Source organism: Pipistrellus kuhlii, unplaced genomic scaffold, assembly GCF_014108245.1.
Source record: "Pipistrellus kuhlii isolate mPipKuh1 unplaced genomic scaffold, mPipKuh1.p scaffold_m20_p_9, whole genome shotgun sequence".
Lineage (NCBI taxonomy): Eukaryota > Metazoa > Chordata > Mammalia > Chiroptera > Vespertilionidae > Pipistrellus > Pipistrellus kuhlii.
Window position 1 is genome coordinate 20,208,934 of NW_023425595.1, and position 16,602 is coordinate 20,225,535.

Sequence of the window (16,602 nt, forward strand, 5' to 3'; positions counted from 1 at the left end):
TGATGCTTCTAACTCTCTATCTCTCTTCCTCTCTGCAAATAAATAAATAAATAAATTTTAAAAATCAATAAAATATATTTTTTTAAAAAGAACTTCTGAGGGAGCTGAGGGGACAGGGGTGCATGGAGGAGCTGGCAGGAGTCCAACAACTTGTTTGCTTGTCTGGGACCCCAGCCCCTCGGTGTTCTAGGGGTGTATTTCTTCTTGCCAGGCTGCCCGGCCAGAGACCTCTGTGTCCAAGTTCTCTTTACTTGCTGTTATCTGGGGCCCCTGGCTTGTAATAAGCCACCTCTATGGGTCCCCTTTGATCCTCCCTTCTCCACTGCTGGCTCTTGTTCCTGGAAGTAGCCACTGATGACTGTCGGGTGAAAACTGGAGCCCCAGGTGGCAGCCCTGAGGAGTGACAGGAGATCAAGGGCAGGTGGGCCTTCTAAGTTGACTGTCATCCTTGACTGTTTCTCAGAAGCCGCTGATGACATCGAGACTCACAGATGACCTGGTCCCTATCCCCCAGGCTTCGAAGGTACACACTGCTATCAGTTACTTTTAATAACCCCAAAGATACCCCAGCCACTTCCTATTGCAAACAGTGGAGGTCAGGGGGGTAGGCCAGCGCCCTTCAGGCTGTTCTGTGGAGCAGCACGGCTCAGGTTAGTGGTTCTCCTGTTCCATGGGAGGTGACCTGCCCTCGGATGCTTGTCTTCCCCTGGCTGAGGTCTAACTGGGCCTCATCTCCACTACTTTTCTACTTCCTTTGTAGAAGCAATCTGCTGCTTGTGTGCAAATCCTTAAAGACCGGGCTGCCTTTTTATAAAGAACTTGCTCAAAATCTCTCAGCTTGTTTCGGGTTAAAAGGGAAGAATTCTGGAAAGGGGCTGGGTTCTCTGCATTTTCCGACTCATCGAATTTAAATTGTTTAAAGGACATATTTTCAATTGTGGGGGCAAGAATAGGCTTGGCTAACTTGCAGCCATCCATTTCCATACGACCTTTTAAAAAAATAATGTATCTGCACACCCTCCGTGATAGTCTACCTTGATATTTCCCATGAAATAGCCCACACTATTCTTACCCTAAGCAATATTTGTAAAATCATGGTTTGATGTGATAAGTATAAGTTGTGTTGTTTTTTTTTTAATCCTCACTTGAGGATATGTTTTCATTGATTTTATTCTATTACTAGAGGACGGAAGGACATCTGGTCTAATTAACATGTTATGCTTTTATGATTATGGATTATTTTTTTCATTGATTTGAGAGGGAGGGAGGGAAGAAGGAGAAAGGTAAAAAGAGAGAGCGAGAACAAGAGAGAGAGAAAAACCGATTGGTTGCCTCCCAACCGGGATCAAACCTGCAACCTTTGAGCCACCTAACCAGGGCATAGTGATAAGTGTAATTATTAAAAAGATGAAATAATAATTTATCATTATTCTGTTCACAATGCTTTTGGAGATTAAAGAAACTTAACTTATTCCAGAATAATGCAAAATATCTCAGTGCCTACAGGTCAATATTTATACTAGACAGAAAACTTATAAGCATTATTAAATCCTATTTTTAAAAAGCCACCTGAGTTCTTTCTTTAAAGTTGGTCAGTGAGCCACTTAAGTTTCACATTTGGGAGGAACTGGAAGACACCGTGGTCCGCACGGTCCCAGCACATAGAGGCTGGACTGGAAACACATATCAGGTGCTATCATCTCCCCAGCCCCCTCCCGAACCCTCCGCCTCCGACAGCAGAACCAAGCTCAGCTGTGGTCTGCGATAATTCCATTCGCCCTGCAATGAAGCATTAAATTAAACTGCCTCCTGCAGAGTCTTCTTTTGCTACAAGGGGAAACGCACCTTGTAAGGCCTGCACTTGATGCTAATGGATTTACCAGCTAACGACGTGTTTACAGGCGAGCACAAACAAGCAAAACAATTCGGTGGGATTGTGAAATCCCCAGTGGGAGTGTCACAACAGCTGACTTTGCCCCTGGTAGTATTTACTCTGAAGGTTTTATTTTTAGAGAGCTTCACCTTTAGAAAGAGCCCTCCCACGGTTCATCTTTCTGTGGACTCTCCAACCCATTCTTTAAAAAAAAAAAGCAATTACAGGAACACAACTGACTGGAGCTGGCAATGGTGTGGAAAGCCTTTTGTCACCACCCTGCCTGGGCCCATGGGGGAGGGGGATGGACTCTGAGAAGCACAGACTCCAGTCAGTGGCAGAGCCCAGGTGGGGTCCCCATTCCTCACGCTAGTGCAGCGCTCTCTCCATCAGCCCCATCAGTTGCAGCTTCTCAGCCTTCCCGACAGAATGTGAAGACTTCCCCTTCAGCAAACCCCATTTCTGGGGGATGCCTTCGGGGTCTGCCTCTTTAGCACGCTGCCCTAGTCCTCTGAAGCCAGAGAACCACCAAGCCCCCTAACTCCTTGTAAACAGTGTGCTCTGCGAAGAGGACGATAAGAAGCTGGGCTTGTGCTACCAATATTTGGCTTTCCAACACCTGAGGGTTAGCACCCCTCATGTCTAAATTCCACGGAATGTCTCACCAGCCCAGATGTGGAGAGAGGTCAAGTACACCAGAAAAATCCTGGCACAGACAGGTCCCTGATGGTGCTGCAATCTAGAGGTACAGCATGGCGGCGCTCGAAGGGGTCTTGGGAATCACGACGGCCCAAACCTCTTCTCTAAGAGATGGCTCACAGTCACAGAATGGGTTTGCGTCAGGGTAAGGACTAGAAACTTGGATGCTAACTAACTCTCTTTCTTTATTCTAGTGTTTTCTGAAGCTCTTTTGGTCTCTGATAGTAGCATCAGCGAAGACCGGGGATACCCTATAACAGTGGTCGGCAAACGGTGGCTCACGAGCCACATGCGGCTTTTTGGCCCCTTGAGTGTGGCTCTTCCATAAAATACCACATGCTGGCGTGCGTGCACATACAGTGCGAGTGAGAATTTCATGGCCCACGCACAGAAGTCGGCTTTCAGCCTGGGCGAATCTATTTTGAAGAAGTGGTTCTAACGCCGAGCCACACTCAAGGGGCCAAAGAGCCCCATGTGGCTCGTGAGCCGCAGTTTGCCGACCACTGCCCTATAACCTCAACTGCTCAGCGCTCTAATCTCAGGGCAGGTGCATAAATCTGAACACTTAAGCCTTGCCTCCCATTACCAGGCAACGGGAGACTGACGGGGAGGCCAGCTCAGCTGAGGCCCGAGCGCCCATCTGCACACACACCTGTGCCTCCCGAGGGACTGTTCCCAAGCCGCAGTGCCTAGAAAGCTGCCAAACAGAAGAAGGAAAGCAGATCCCCGGGGCCTGCTGAGCTGACGGAGATGCATAGCAACAGTCAAAACAACAACGAAAAGGACTCCAGCCTGAACTCCCTGTGCTCTCGCTCTCAGAAGCACCATCAGATGCAGAGCAGAGCGGGAGCACCCTTTAGCCCTCTCCTTCCTGCTGTGCCCGCTGCTCACCCCAGGCACGGCTTTGGGCCTCCGAGACTCCATGTGGGTGAAGCAGCCCCCGTCCGCCCTTAACATCACCACCCTTATTTCTCAGGCCACTGAGGAAGGACCCCTGAACTTGGCCAACCCCAAGTGGAGCCGCTTACCTGTCAGCGTCTCCGAGGCCCAGGGAGGTGTTTCTCTGCAGGGTCTCCCGCACGACAGCCATCCCATCGGGGAGCCGGTTCAGGCGGCGGGTGTAGAGGCCAAGTCCGCCATCGGTCATGTACCTTTAAAAGAAGAGGAAGATGCAAATGTATGGTCAAAAGCAAGTCTCGTACAGTCTCATTGCTCACATCCAGGGAAGGCACTGAGGCTTCGCCGAGGCTCCCTCACTGATGGCAGCACGGGACTCACTCAGCCTCCGGGTCAGCCCAAAGGATCCCAGCTCGCTACCAAAAATAGAACGCAGACTCACAGGAATCCGTGAAGAGAAGGGAACTAGTGAATAAAAAAATTAACTGCCAGATATGTCAGCTATTATACAAGCAGGGTTTTTTTTTTTTTTTTTACCCAAATACTGTGAATGAACCTGACAAGTCATAAGCACATCATAGGAAACAACAGGGCAGAACAGGGCCTGGAGGATGCAGGGAAGCTTCTGAGAGAGGTGGAAAGAAAGGATAGAGGATAAGAGAGGCACTTCTGCCATCACAGGCAAGTCACATCTCTGGGATTTTCATTTAAATGATGGGGTATCACAGCCTTTCCACCTCATGGGCAAAGGAGGGCATTAGTGAGATAAGGCCTGTAAAAGTGCTCTGCTATCTGCGGTGGAACCTACAAAGGATAGACATCCTTAGCGTTGTCATCATCCTGAAGTGTCTAAGATGGTGCATTCACCTTTGCACTGATGTCTTCAGGTGACCGTCACAAAGCTCTCTGAATAACACGAATGCTAATGTACTGCTCTCTGGATCTCTCGGTGATGCCACAATACCACCTTCTGATGAAATCGGTGTTGTCCAGGGAAGGGGGTGACCCCTGGGACTTGCTGTATCGATGGCTGACTGTCCACAGGCCAGACCCATTCCTGAGTCAGCGTAGGAAGTAGTTGAGATTCAAAGCACCTTTCCTCATCTACCTTGGCTCCCTCACAACCCCATAGAAGAGACTGCTGTCTCTGCCCCCCTCCAGAGGATAACTGAAAGACAATGCAAAACCTGGGCAAAGCAAGAAACCAAACCCAATTCCCTTTCATTCCTACATGGACCCATGAGAAAAACCTGCAAGGGGTCTGATAATGTATTTTACATTTCAAGTAAAAAAAAGACCCATGAGTAGTTTATTTTCCTGAAAAAGTCAGCTGAGCTACATGACGGAATATTTCATACAATTACACACACACACACACACACACACACACACACACGCACACACACACTTTGTTGTTGGTGTCAATCCTCACCTGAGGATATTTTTCCATTGATTTTTTAAGGAGAGGGGAAGAGAGAGGGAAAGACAGAGTAACATCGATGTGAGAGAAACATACCTATTGGTTGCCTCCTGCACGTGCCTGACCAGGGCCTGGGCTGGGGAAGAGCCTGCAACCAAAGTACGTGCCCTTGACAGGAACTGAACCCAGGACACTTTGGTCCAAAGGCCCACACTCTATCCACTGAGAAAACTGGTTAGGTAGGGCCACAGCATCTAATATTTTAGCTTTAGAATATATAGGTTAGATCCTAACGGTTTTCAAGTCTTGAAATTTCCCCCTTCCCTTCTGGGAACTTCTTGTGAATTATTCTTAGAAAATGGAATTATTAGATGCTGTGGGGGTTGCCCAGAACCAGGAAGTTCAAGTTAGGGGCAGAGAAGAGAGTGCTCAGGGGAGCCATCTGGGGTGAGAAGGAGCTCCCAGGATGGGACAGAGAACTTCCTATAGAGCAGCTTCCATGACACCATGCCTGAATTGAACTCTGATATCTCCCCTTGCTCCCAGTTACGACATTAAAGACCACAGACAATGCAATGCCAACATAATGAAAACTGTAGGAGTCAGACAAACCAATCGTTTGTGGTTGTACCAACCACACAACAGGACAGACTGAGCTTTTCATTCAACTGTACCATATTAACAAGTAGCAGTTTGTGAATAGACTAAAACCACCCAAACTGCTTTCCCAATACACTCTCCTCCGAATTTTGTTTTTCTCAGGAGGGTGAGAGGGCCATGAACCTTGATAGTCTAAGTAAATCATGGGACTTCTACATGCCTTGCCACTGACTAGTTTAGAAATGGGTTGTAAAATATAAATTTGGTTAGTGAGGTCAAGTTTGCTAGAGACTTCTGGGAAAGTTTTTGCACACTTAAAAATGACATAAGAGCCTGGCTGGATGGCTGTTGGTTGAGCATCATGCTGTGCACCAAATGGTTGCCGGGTCACTTCCCAGTCAGGGCACATACATGGGTTGTGGGTTTGGTCCCTGGTTGGGTATGTAAGGAAGGCAACTAATCAACTTTTCTCTCCCACATCGATGTCTCTCTCTCTCTCTCTCTCTCTCTCTCTCTCTCTCTCTCTCTCTCTCTCTCTCTCTCCCTCCCTCACCCCTTCCCTCTTTCTCTCTCTCATCCTCTCTCCTGAGGAAATAGCAAAAATATGGCTGTCTGCAAGCCCTCATCATGAATTGGATCTTCAGACACCTTGATTTTAAACTTCCCAGACACTAGTAGTGTCTGAAAAAAATTTTGTTGTTTAAGCCTAAATAAACAAATACCACTGACTTTTGTACTTTAAATGGTGAATTATATTGTATATAAATTATATATTAATTAAAAAAAAGTGATGACAGCTAGAATTAAATAATTCTTTGTGTAATTACTTTTTAATGCTTGCCTCTCCCATACAAGACAGTAACTTCCTTGAAGGCAGGGCCTATTCTTATTTTGTTCAACTCTGTATCCCATGTGCCTAGCACAACCTCAGTGCTTATTAAATACTATTGTTGTTGAATGAGTGAAGCCCAAACACATAATCATTGGGTGGGGTGTAGCAAGAACTTGTTGAAAGGACACCAATTACAGGTTTTCCTTCTTCTTAAATGTCAACAAACTTGACATCCAAGACATATGGCAAGGCAAAGTAAACGACCTGCCAGTCTGTGAACCTTTCTGTCCATCCTTCCACCCACCCACCCACCCATCCAACAGAGGTAGTGACTCGTGGTCCATCAGTGGGCTACATGCACACATCCTACAAGTCGCACATGCAGAGAAAACCACCTACACCCAGATGCAGTAACTTTGCCAGAGGCTAGAGCAAATGTCCTTTCAAGGACAACTCAGTGGAAGCTCTTCAAAACACAATCTTGCACCATTAAACAAGGCAGTTAGTTTGATGTCAGTAAAGTCCTTTCAAGCATATAGATAAACAAAACGTTTTCAGCTGGGTAGATCTTGTCAAAGGACAAACTAACGTGGTTCACTTCCCTGCCGGGTTTTTATTGCCGGTGAAACAACACACACAGTTGGGCAATTACACGTACCCGGGCATGTAGACGAGGCCCACGCACAACACCCCTGGCTTCCTGTGAAGGGCAGAGCACTGAGCCGGGCCAGCATTCCCGGGCCGGGGCACTGAGACGTGCTCAGCCCGGCAACACCCCGTTGCAATCCAGTTTGGTTGGAAAATGACCACGAATGACAGTGGGAGGGCCCTGGAGGAAGGGACTGATGTGACAGATTGGCTTGTCAACTGATGCCGGAAATTCCAATTTTGTGTGGACAGAGAGGAAGGGAAAGGCAAGGCTAAATTCAGATCCTCTGCCTTCTAAAACACACCTGAAAGCTAGGAAGCCGAATGCAACTCATCTGACAATATTTCAGTTTTATTGCAAATCTATTGCATTCACCTATGAGTGTGTGTGCGTGTGCGTGTGCGAGTGTGTGGAGAGAGAGAGAGAGAGAGCGAGAGAGAGAGAATATTTACTTTTTCTCCTGGAGGTTTATAGAAATATATTCAATATATTAAATCCTATATTTTTATAATATTTTTCAAAATAATTCTGTTGAGTATTCTCATTAGCAGACAACATAGCACTGGGGATAATTGTCACTAGAACCAGCCTCACATTCAAGAATCTAATTTGACATACTTGTTTCTAAGTTATTATCCACCAATTACAATGGTTTGGTACATATTTTTCAGTAACTCTTTAGCCTCAATACAAAGATACATTTTTTTTGTTCAACCCAAGTGTGCATAGGAATTGTCTACAGAATATGTTAATGTAGACTGCCGTGATCAAGTTAATCATAATTTACAGGGGAAAGAAAGCATAATTCACAGGGGAAGCCACCGCTGGCATGTTCTTCTGAAACACAAGACCTTGCCCAGCAGTTAGAAAGGCTGGTGTGTCTGAAGGCTCGGGGCAGGAGGTGGGGGTGAGGGGGGTGGGAGTGATGGCTGCACCCCATCTTGGGGCTCACGTAGAGTGGAGATGAAATAACTTGCCCGAGGTCACGAGGAAAGGAACCGGCTGATCCAGGGACTGAATCCTGAGCCCTGTGCTGGTTTCCTTCTCCTTGGGGAAATAAATAACTAGTACTGGAGCCTAACGAGGTGTTGGTAACATCCTAGAGTTTGCTGGACGGGGTCTTGCCTGAGCGGCCAAGCAGCTGAAGGATTCCATATTCCCTCCCAAGTTCTGCAGCGATGGCTGGAGGGGGCGCACTGCCTCACCTTCCACCGCTTCCACTGAAGTGGGAGCTTCTGCTAAAGACACCAAGTGTCTGAGGGGTGTTTCCCTTGCTGCTCAAGGCTGGGGTACTCTGGGGTGGCCAACGAACATCGGAGCTAGAAACAGGGCTCTGTGTTCAGACAGACCTGGGTTCCAGTTTTCCTCTGCCCCTTGCTAGCAAAGCAACCTCACACACATCACTATGAACATGAACTAACGGTTACCGGCACTTGCTGGATACTGTGCGAAGGGCTTCACTCAAGTCCTAGCAAGTGTATTATTATCTCTAGTTTTCTGACGAAGGAAATGAAATGGGTCAAGATCACAGTGCAAGCAGATGGCTTCAAATCTCAGCTCTGTCACTTTCTGGGTATACTTTCTTCGAATTTCAGTTTCCACATCTGCAGGATGGGTGGAGCTGCAGACTGGTCTCACTGGGCTGTGATGGGGGAGAGAGTGCGCAGACAGCCCAGGGCTGGGCTCTCTGGGAACGATAATCGCAGTGCAGTGACTGCATAACTGCTTCCCTCTTTAGTTCCATCAACACCAGGCTCTGCGCCAGGTACAGGGATGGAAAGGCCCAGTGCTTGGCCTGCTCTGGTACAGCTCAAAGCCTACGAGGGGCTCAATCATAGAACAGGGTAACCACCCCTAGGTGAAGATGATGTACACCCGGCCCTGAGCATATGGGGAAGGTTCCACAGAGGGGTGCTGCCTACGCTGGCCCTGGAAGGGTGCAAGGAGTTTGCCAGCCAGAGGAGCAGCATTCATCTAGGTCCCTGAAAACATGCACAAAGGCAAAGAGAAAGGGAGGGAAGGGGGATTAGGAGAAGGGCAAGTAGTTCACCGTGGCTGGAACGTTAGGAGCGAAGACATCAGCTGGGCTGTGTGGGGACTGGGGCGCGGTCAGGAAGGGCTCACATGCCAGCTGGGGCGGAGACCTCTGCCTGAGAACCTGGGGAGCTATGAAGGTATTAAGCCAGTGAGTAGCAGGCTCTGGCTTCTGTTTCAAAGGGAACCCTCACTCATGACTCCGTTTTCGGTGAGCATTTTATCCCTGCTATTCCCTTCTACAGATTGTTCAGCGTGCACCATCTGTCTGAATCCTGAGTCACCCCAGGCCTCTGGGGAATGACCAGACTTGCAGGGTAGACCTCACCATACCTCCAGCCAAGAGAGGTCTGTGAGGGCAACGTGTCTATTACAAGAAGTTTCTCAACAAAATAGGTGCCTTCCTTGTAATGGACACTAGCTCTGAGGGAGCTCTTCCATCTAATAGGACCTGTTAGAACAAATTACACTAGATTCTGAGTCCAATGTTCAGTTCATAGGTCTTTTCTCTTACTTAAATTTAATGAGGCAACAAGAAGAAACCGGTGAGGCTGGCCTTGTGCATCTCCTGGGGAAAGAGGGATAGGTGGCTCCTTGTTTTCAAGGTTCACAGTTCAATTCAGACTGCAAAAGGGACAAACGGACCTTCACTGACCTCAAAAGAATTCACCTTCCTTTGGTCGGGAACTGGGAAGATGAGGGGGACGGGAGAGTGAGAAACACGTACTGCCCTGATCTAGTTTAGCACATCGCTAACAGAGCATGACATTAAAAAAAAAAATCTAAAAATCCCTTGAATGCGAGAAATGAAAGCCATGCAAACAGGAGAGAAAAAAACTCAAGCCTAGAAAAATGCTTTTCTTTAAAGACATTTCAGCCTGTCTATGATATCTGGACACACTTTTGGTTCAACTGTGAACATGGTAAAGAAAATAGAATGAAAGAAATTTGCAAAATGTTCCTTGCCAATATCAATATAAAAAAAATGAGCACATATCAACACGTACTTTATGAAGCAAGGTTAAAAGCAAGAATGTGGGCTGATGAAGGCCTTGAAGTTGAGCCTCTCACCAACATCCAAGTCCCCGAACTACACTGGCTCTCACAGTGCCCTCTACTCCTTACAATGCTGCCTGACATTCGTTCCCCAAGTTCACTAGGATGTAAATTGAGTTTCTGGACAAACCTGTAAAAGGATCCCTTTGGTTTAAGGCCTCTTGCAAGTCAGATGGGCAAGCTTCACTCTGGATCACAGAAGGACAAACGGACAAGCTAGTCTAACAAAGCCGCCTGAATCTTTGTGAAGAAAGCAGATCTTCATGATGGAAAAGAAGCCGCTACGCTTGACTCAACGGTAGAAGAGAATGCATTTGAAATGCAAAAGATGATTGGGACAAAACTGGGTTTGATTTGTCAGTGCTAATTATAGAACCGCCACACTCAAATTCAGTCGAACACTTAAAATTTCATTGAGGAGACCCACTAGGAAAAACCTCCACATTCTCAGGCACAAGAACTTGTGCAAATATGGCATATTTCATTTACCTCTGCCCACTGCCTCCGCCCCAAATGACAAGGGCAGAGACATACTGCAGAGTGATTCTAATGCTCTCCTCTCAGGATATACTTAATATTTTTAATCCAAATAAAGGTAAATTGTGATCAGAGAACACGGAGCTGCTTCTCTATTATGGGCCATCCCAAAGGTATACATAATGAAACAAAACCAACAGCAGCCTTTGGAGAGAAAGCCCGAAGTTGGCTGGTCTTTCCCTATAACAACAGGACTTCTATAGAAATAATCTGGGCTGGATAATACAGGTACTCGAGAGACATTTGCTTTCACATCTCTGGGGACTCTGCCGGCAGAGGGCAGAGGGCAGAGGGGAGACGGGCCTAGTGAACCTCAGCAGTTTCCTACCTTTCTGCTGGATGCAGAGCTGGGCGCCTGGCCTCCTTGCTGGCTCTTCAGTCCATCACTACGCTGGGCTCTGACTCCTTTCAGGAGGATGTGCGAGCTCCATTCTCATCTCTAGCAGACGCTTCCCTTATTTCGCTCAAGCCTGGAGCTGCCACCGGAGGCCACTCCAGGAGCCACCTTGGCCCATAGCACAGACCAGGACCATGGCAAATGCTGTCACTGCAGGGGAGCTCCTCCAACGGCCCGAACCACCAACCGGGAATATCCACAGCTCAGGGGACAGCGGCCCCTGCCCTGGCTGGTCTGCTCCTCCTTTCCATCTCACAGAGTCCTGCCTGGAAGCAACCAGGTGGCTGGGAAAACCCGGTGTGTTCTCTGATCCCGGTGTGGCAGGAAGTCAAACTGCCACAGAAGGGACCAGGCTCAAGAGGTCTGGAGCCTACTCCAGCCAGCCAGTCACAGAGCACGCCTCCCTGGGGAGCACTGCGCCGACGTTGCTAAGCTAGTCAGACAAGAGCCCGGCTCCGGCAGGCCATGGGGACTGAGGCAGCTGCAGGAGAAGGCAAGCCTGAGCAAAGGAGGTGTCACAGTGTCTCCAGGGCCTCCTTGAGGCCTCACTGGGAGCTGGGAGCGGGGGGCCGGTGGCGGTGTGCCACAGACTTCATTTCCTAAAGTGAAGTGCTGCAAAGGTACACTGCTGGAGTCACGTGCCTGGCCCTCTACCTGCCACTCAAAATCTGGACCAGGGACCAGCAGCTGCAGCATCGCCTGGCAATCTTGCAGAAGTACAGTATCCTGACCTCCTGAATCAGATGCTGCAGCTCCACAAGCTTTGAATACACGCAGAGACTGGAAAGCACTGGGCTCTGTAAGGGGGAGCAGATGACCCACAGGGGAAACTGAAGTGCTTCTGTGTAGATTCATCATGTCCCCTTTCATTCCTATGTTTTGTGTAGCTGTCATAGTTTACAGGATATTTCAGTAGCACGGCACAGCTAGTATTTAAAAACAACACGTCTAATAGAGAAACAAGCTCTTTATACAACCCAAACTGCTTAGCGACCGCTAGCTAAAGCAGAAATTCCTAAATCTTCTTAAGGTATGGGCCCTATTGGGAAACCATCTCACATATTGTCCGAAACACGCATCCAGTGCGAGTCAGGTTCACAGACCCTCCTTCCCAGACCCCATGCTCAGGGCCCCTCTCCTGAGCTAAGGCAGAAGGCTGTCCTGGCTGAGATGGGCCTTTCAACACTTTCTGTGAGAGTTTCCACATCCCACAGCTCTGGGCTATGTTTGCTCTGGGCTGATTCAGCCGTGCCCAGGGCACTGCTGTAACTCACACGTCACCCTGAGTTTTCGCACACAGGCTCAACCTCACCACCCTCACCACCCTCACCACCGCTTTGGGTTTGGGCTTGCTCTCGCCAAACTCCTAGCAGAGGAGGGATTGAGCAAGGGAGGAAATTCCTGCCTGGTGATGAAACATGCTGCCAGGGTCTGTGTGACTTGCACAAAATACCAGGTGAAATTTCACACGTTTAACAAAATTCAACGTGGCACTCATTTCCACAGCATTTCAGTTTAGCCTCCTTAAGGGTCTTGTACCTATCAACTCCAAAAGTGTTTTAATGTAGCCGAAACCGGTTTGGCTGAGTGGATGGAGCGTTAGCCTGCGGACTGAGGGGTCCCAGGTTCGATTCCGATCAAGAGCATGTGCTTTGGTTGCGGGCACATCCCCAGTAGGGGGTGTGCAAGAGGCAGCTGATCGATGATTCTCTCTCATCCATGTTTCTAACTCTCTATCCCTCTCTCTTTCTCTCTGTGAAAAATAAATAAAATATATATTTTAAAAAGTGTTTTAATGTAAAAAAAACAAAACAAACAAAACCTCCATTTTTACTAATAAAACACGCAATCGCACAGAGAGCCAGGGGTTATAACAAGAGTGGATTGATCGCTCCCATTTGGATCGACGCACACTTTGCAGACTAGCTTGTCACTATGCCAGTTTGAAATGGGAGCTGGCAGAGGCTGCACACGCGGGAACCTGACAGCCCCGCGCCCAGAACGCGGTCGGGCCCCGATTCCCTTTATTGTGGCTCCGCCGTCAGCGCGGCATCGCAGCAGCGCCTCTCGCACCAGCACAGGAAGCTTTCTGTCCACCCACTGAAAGATGAAACACATGCGAACACACCGGAGACAGTGCTCCAGACAAAGCCCCTTTAAGCTCCTTCCTGGAGTGAAACAGATGGTGACAGGAGGCTGACTGACGGCCAGGAATTCTCAAACCTCTGGGATACACCTGAGTCACCTGGGGAACCCGAGAGAGAAAGGGCACACTTCCAGGCCCTCACTTCACAGAGGCAGCAATGTCCTTAGTGGGGCCCAGACCCTGCTCTATTTTTATTTTATTTTATTTTATTTTTAGAGCATTTGAGGTTTACAGAGAAACTGCACAGAAAGTGGAGCTCCCATACACTCCCTCTCTCTCCCACCACCAGTCTCCCCTATTAACATCTTGCATCAGTGTTGCATTGTTTGATAGGAACTACATTAACTATTAGTAAGGTCATTAATAATATTCATAACTTACTAACCAAAGTCCATGGTTTAGATTAGGGCTCACTGCGTGTTGTATGCGTTTTGGCAAATGCATATTATGTATTCACCATCATGGTATCATACAGATAGAGTTTTATTACCCTAAAAATGCCTTCCTCCCCCTATTCATCCCTTCCCCTAAACCTGCATTTCCTCCCTCTCCCCATTGATTTTTAGAGAGAGTGGAAGAGAGGGAAAGAGAGAGAGAGAGAGAGAGAGAGAGAGAGAGAGAGAGAGAGAGAGAGAGAGAGGAAAATCACTGTGAGAGAGACACACTGATTGGTTGCCTCCCACACACTCCCAGTGCGGATTGAATCTGCGGCCCAGATACATGCCCTTGACCTGGAATCCAACCTGTGACCCTTCAGTTAGTGACACTCTAAACACTGAGCAATACCAGCCAGGGCCAAACCAGCATTTTAACAGACGCACACATTATTTCTTGCAGGTAGTGAGGATCAGAAATGCTGACTTAAATCTTGAGACCTGGATGGAGGAACTGTGAGCCAGACCGGCCTCAGTTTCCCTCACAGCCCAATAGCCACCATAATGTAATTTAACGTTCAAATCCTCAGCATGACTAGTCCTGGCCCTCTATCCCAAGGGGACAATGTGCATGCTAACAGAACCTGACACCTGAGGGCCCCTCCATCTCACATGAAGGCTTGATAAGCATTCTGAGGACTCCAAGTTTCCCCAAAATATCCGTGAACTCATGGTCTTGGATATACAAGCCTACAGGCCTCCGAAGAGTGCAACTGTGGGAGCCCAGACGAGGGAGCAGAAGTGAGCAGTGCCCGGCACGCTGTATGCAGAGACTGGGCGAAGTGTGGGTGGCACAGCAGGGGTGTCATCCCTAGACGCCAGTCCCTTGGAAAAGCCTCCCACTTCATCAAAATATCCTTCCTCCCAGGTACTTCTTAGCCATGGAGACGCGCTCCCCAGCCGTCTGGACGCTGCTGCACCTTATCGCTCCTGTGACTCCAGACACGCCTTCCCAACCCCAACGTGCTCTAGGACACACGTCCACGTTCCCATTAGGTCAGTGGAATTTATGATGGTTTTTGGGATGGTGTGTTACCTTTCATGGATGACAAGCACCCCAGGGGCGGGAGCCAGACAGCCAGTGTCTCCTTGTCTGGTTTAAGGGAGACACCCCCCCAGGTAACAGCCGTAGTCATGACCAAACTGGCAGGAGGCCAGCCGGCGCTCCGGTGTGGGCCCCTGCAAGTTTCGCCTTGTCCTCCCAGGGCTGTGGCTGAAGGAACCGTCAAGATGCACGGAGAACAGTGGGGCAGGAAGGTGACTAACCCCTGCTGCCAACTGGGGTGTAGAACAGCCTCGGGGGCCTCTCCCAACACCAGCCAGGGTTTCGGGAAGCCGCTGAGGGGCTGCACTAGCCTTTGGAAGTGGTGTCATTTGTTCAATACACATTTATGCAGCCCTTACTGTGAGGCAGGCCCTGGCCTGTGTGCTGGGAATGAGAATCAGACTAAGTCCTTGACCTCGAGGGGGCTCAGTGTCTGGGTGGGGGAAACAGGCCTGCAGATGTTGCATAGAGTGCAGCAAGGGTAAAGGAGGGCGAGGCCAGACAGGGCTGCTTAGAGGAAGGAACTCTCCAGTGGCAACTGGAAGGGTGAGCATGTGCCCCTTGGGTTGGGGCAACGAAATGCTTGTACTTGCACAAACATGCCAACGCAAAGGACCTACAATGTGCAGTGAGTTCACCGTGTGGCCTTACATGCTAAATTTCTGCCAGGTGACATTCTCATTAAGAATATCATTACTTAGAAAAAAAAAAAAGAGTATCATTATTCTGGACATTCATTCTAAATGGGATTCAATAAATATATTACTAAAGAAATATATAGGTGGCTTCGAGCATGGGGATTAAGCAAAATTGGGTGACCACAGGATGCTCAGATTCCCTGCCTCTAAATGCACAGACACAACAGTTGACGACACAGGAGGCCTGACCCTGCTCACCTTCCCACGGCTTCACATGCCCGGGGCTCAGACACAGAACCCCAGGGGCCTGAGCCTTGGCTCTCAGTGGGAGTGGGCCCATCTCTGGGGTGGAGCAGGAGTTTGAAAGAGCACATCTGATGTTATAAATTTGCCACTTAAACCAAAGGTAAAAACTGTTTCCTCCTAGAATCCCAACATGTATGGGCCTGGATGGTGCCACTGGCGTTTTTGAAACAGGGGCAGGTGTAGCACCGACTGTGTGGACGTGGATGAGCATGTCTCTTTGTAGCAGGATGACTGCTGAAGGTGACTTGGGCACGCACCCAAGCCAATCAGCTCGCTTGTGCTGATTGAACAAAAGCCACGTGGCCACGCACTCAACCCAATCAGCTTGCTCATGCACAAAGAGCAGCCTAGGGTGGTGTCACTGAGAGCGACAGGGGCCACCCAACGGCAGTTTTCCCACTCTGGTGGGAAGGGCAGGCTAACAGGGACCTGAGCACATGCCCGTGACCTTGAGAGCAGAAGGAAGAAATCGGTTGCCTACAGGCTACTCAAATTACCTTCCACCAGTGCAGTAGGAACTGCAGTCATAACAGCTGTCTGATGTTCACAGACAAAAAGAACAGGGTTCCTGACACGTTTCCTCACTTTTAGGCTTATTCAAATGCTTGTACTTGCACAAGAATGGGATTCAGGGCAGCTGAAGTAGTTCTTCAAATGGGGCTGGGCACAGCTGGATTCCCCAGACCCTGCACAGCTGGAGCAAGCACATTCAATGCTGTAACATTTTTACTCTTTAAATAACTACCGTCTGCACGACACGACCTACAGAGTGTGACTTCCACTAACAGCCTGGGTGGTATGCAGACGCTGAGCTCATAGTGACTCTCAATGGCCACAGTCCACTCTGCCTCCTGCTCCTGCATTTTCCAGATCAGAACTTGCAGCAGGGAAAGGAGGAGTGCACAATTTCTGTGTTTATTTTTTAATTGATTATTATTTTTGTGTTAATCCTCACCCAAGGATTTCCCCCTCCTCCATTGATTTTTTTGAGAGAGTGGAAGGGAGGGACAGAGACACATTTTTATGTTAATCCTCACCC

General features: G+C 48.6%; 1 protein-coding gene across 9 annotated transcripts in view; it reads right to left on the reverse strand.

Annotated features, from left to right (window-relative positions):
• NAV2 (neuron navigator 2) overlaps positions 1–16,602 on the reverse strand; it is a 355,228-nt gene that overhangs the window by 103,754 nt on the left and 234,872 nt on the right. For all 9 annotated transcript variants that reach the window (XR_004986047.2, XM_036426216.2, XM_036426215.2 and 6 more), the window contains one exon: positions 3,601–3,723. Coding sequence is in view for 8 of the 9 variants with exons in the window: in XM_036426216.2 (XP_036282109.1) it covers positions 3,601–3,723 (123 nt within the window). In the remaining variant the exon portion in view is untranslated. The remainder of the gene's footprint in view (positions 1–3,600; positions 3,724–16,602) is intronic.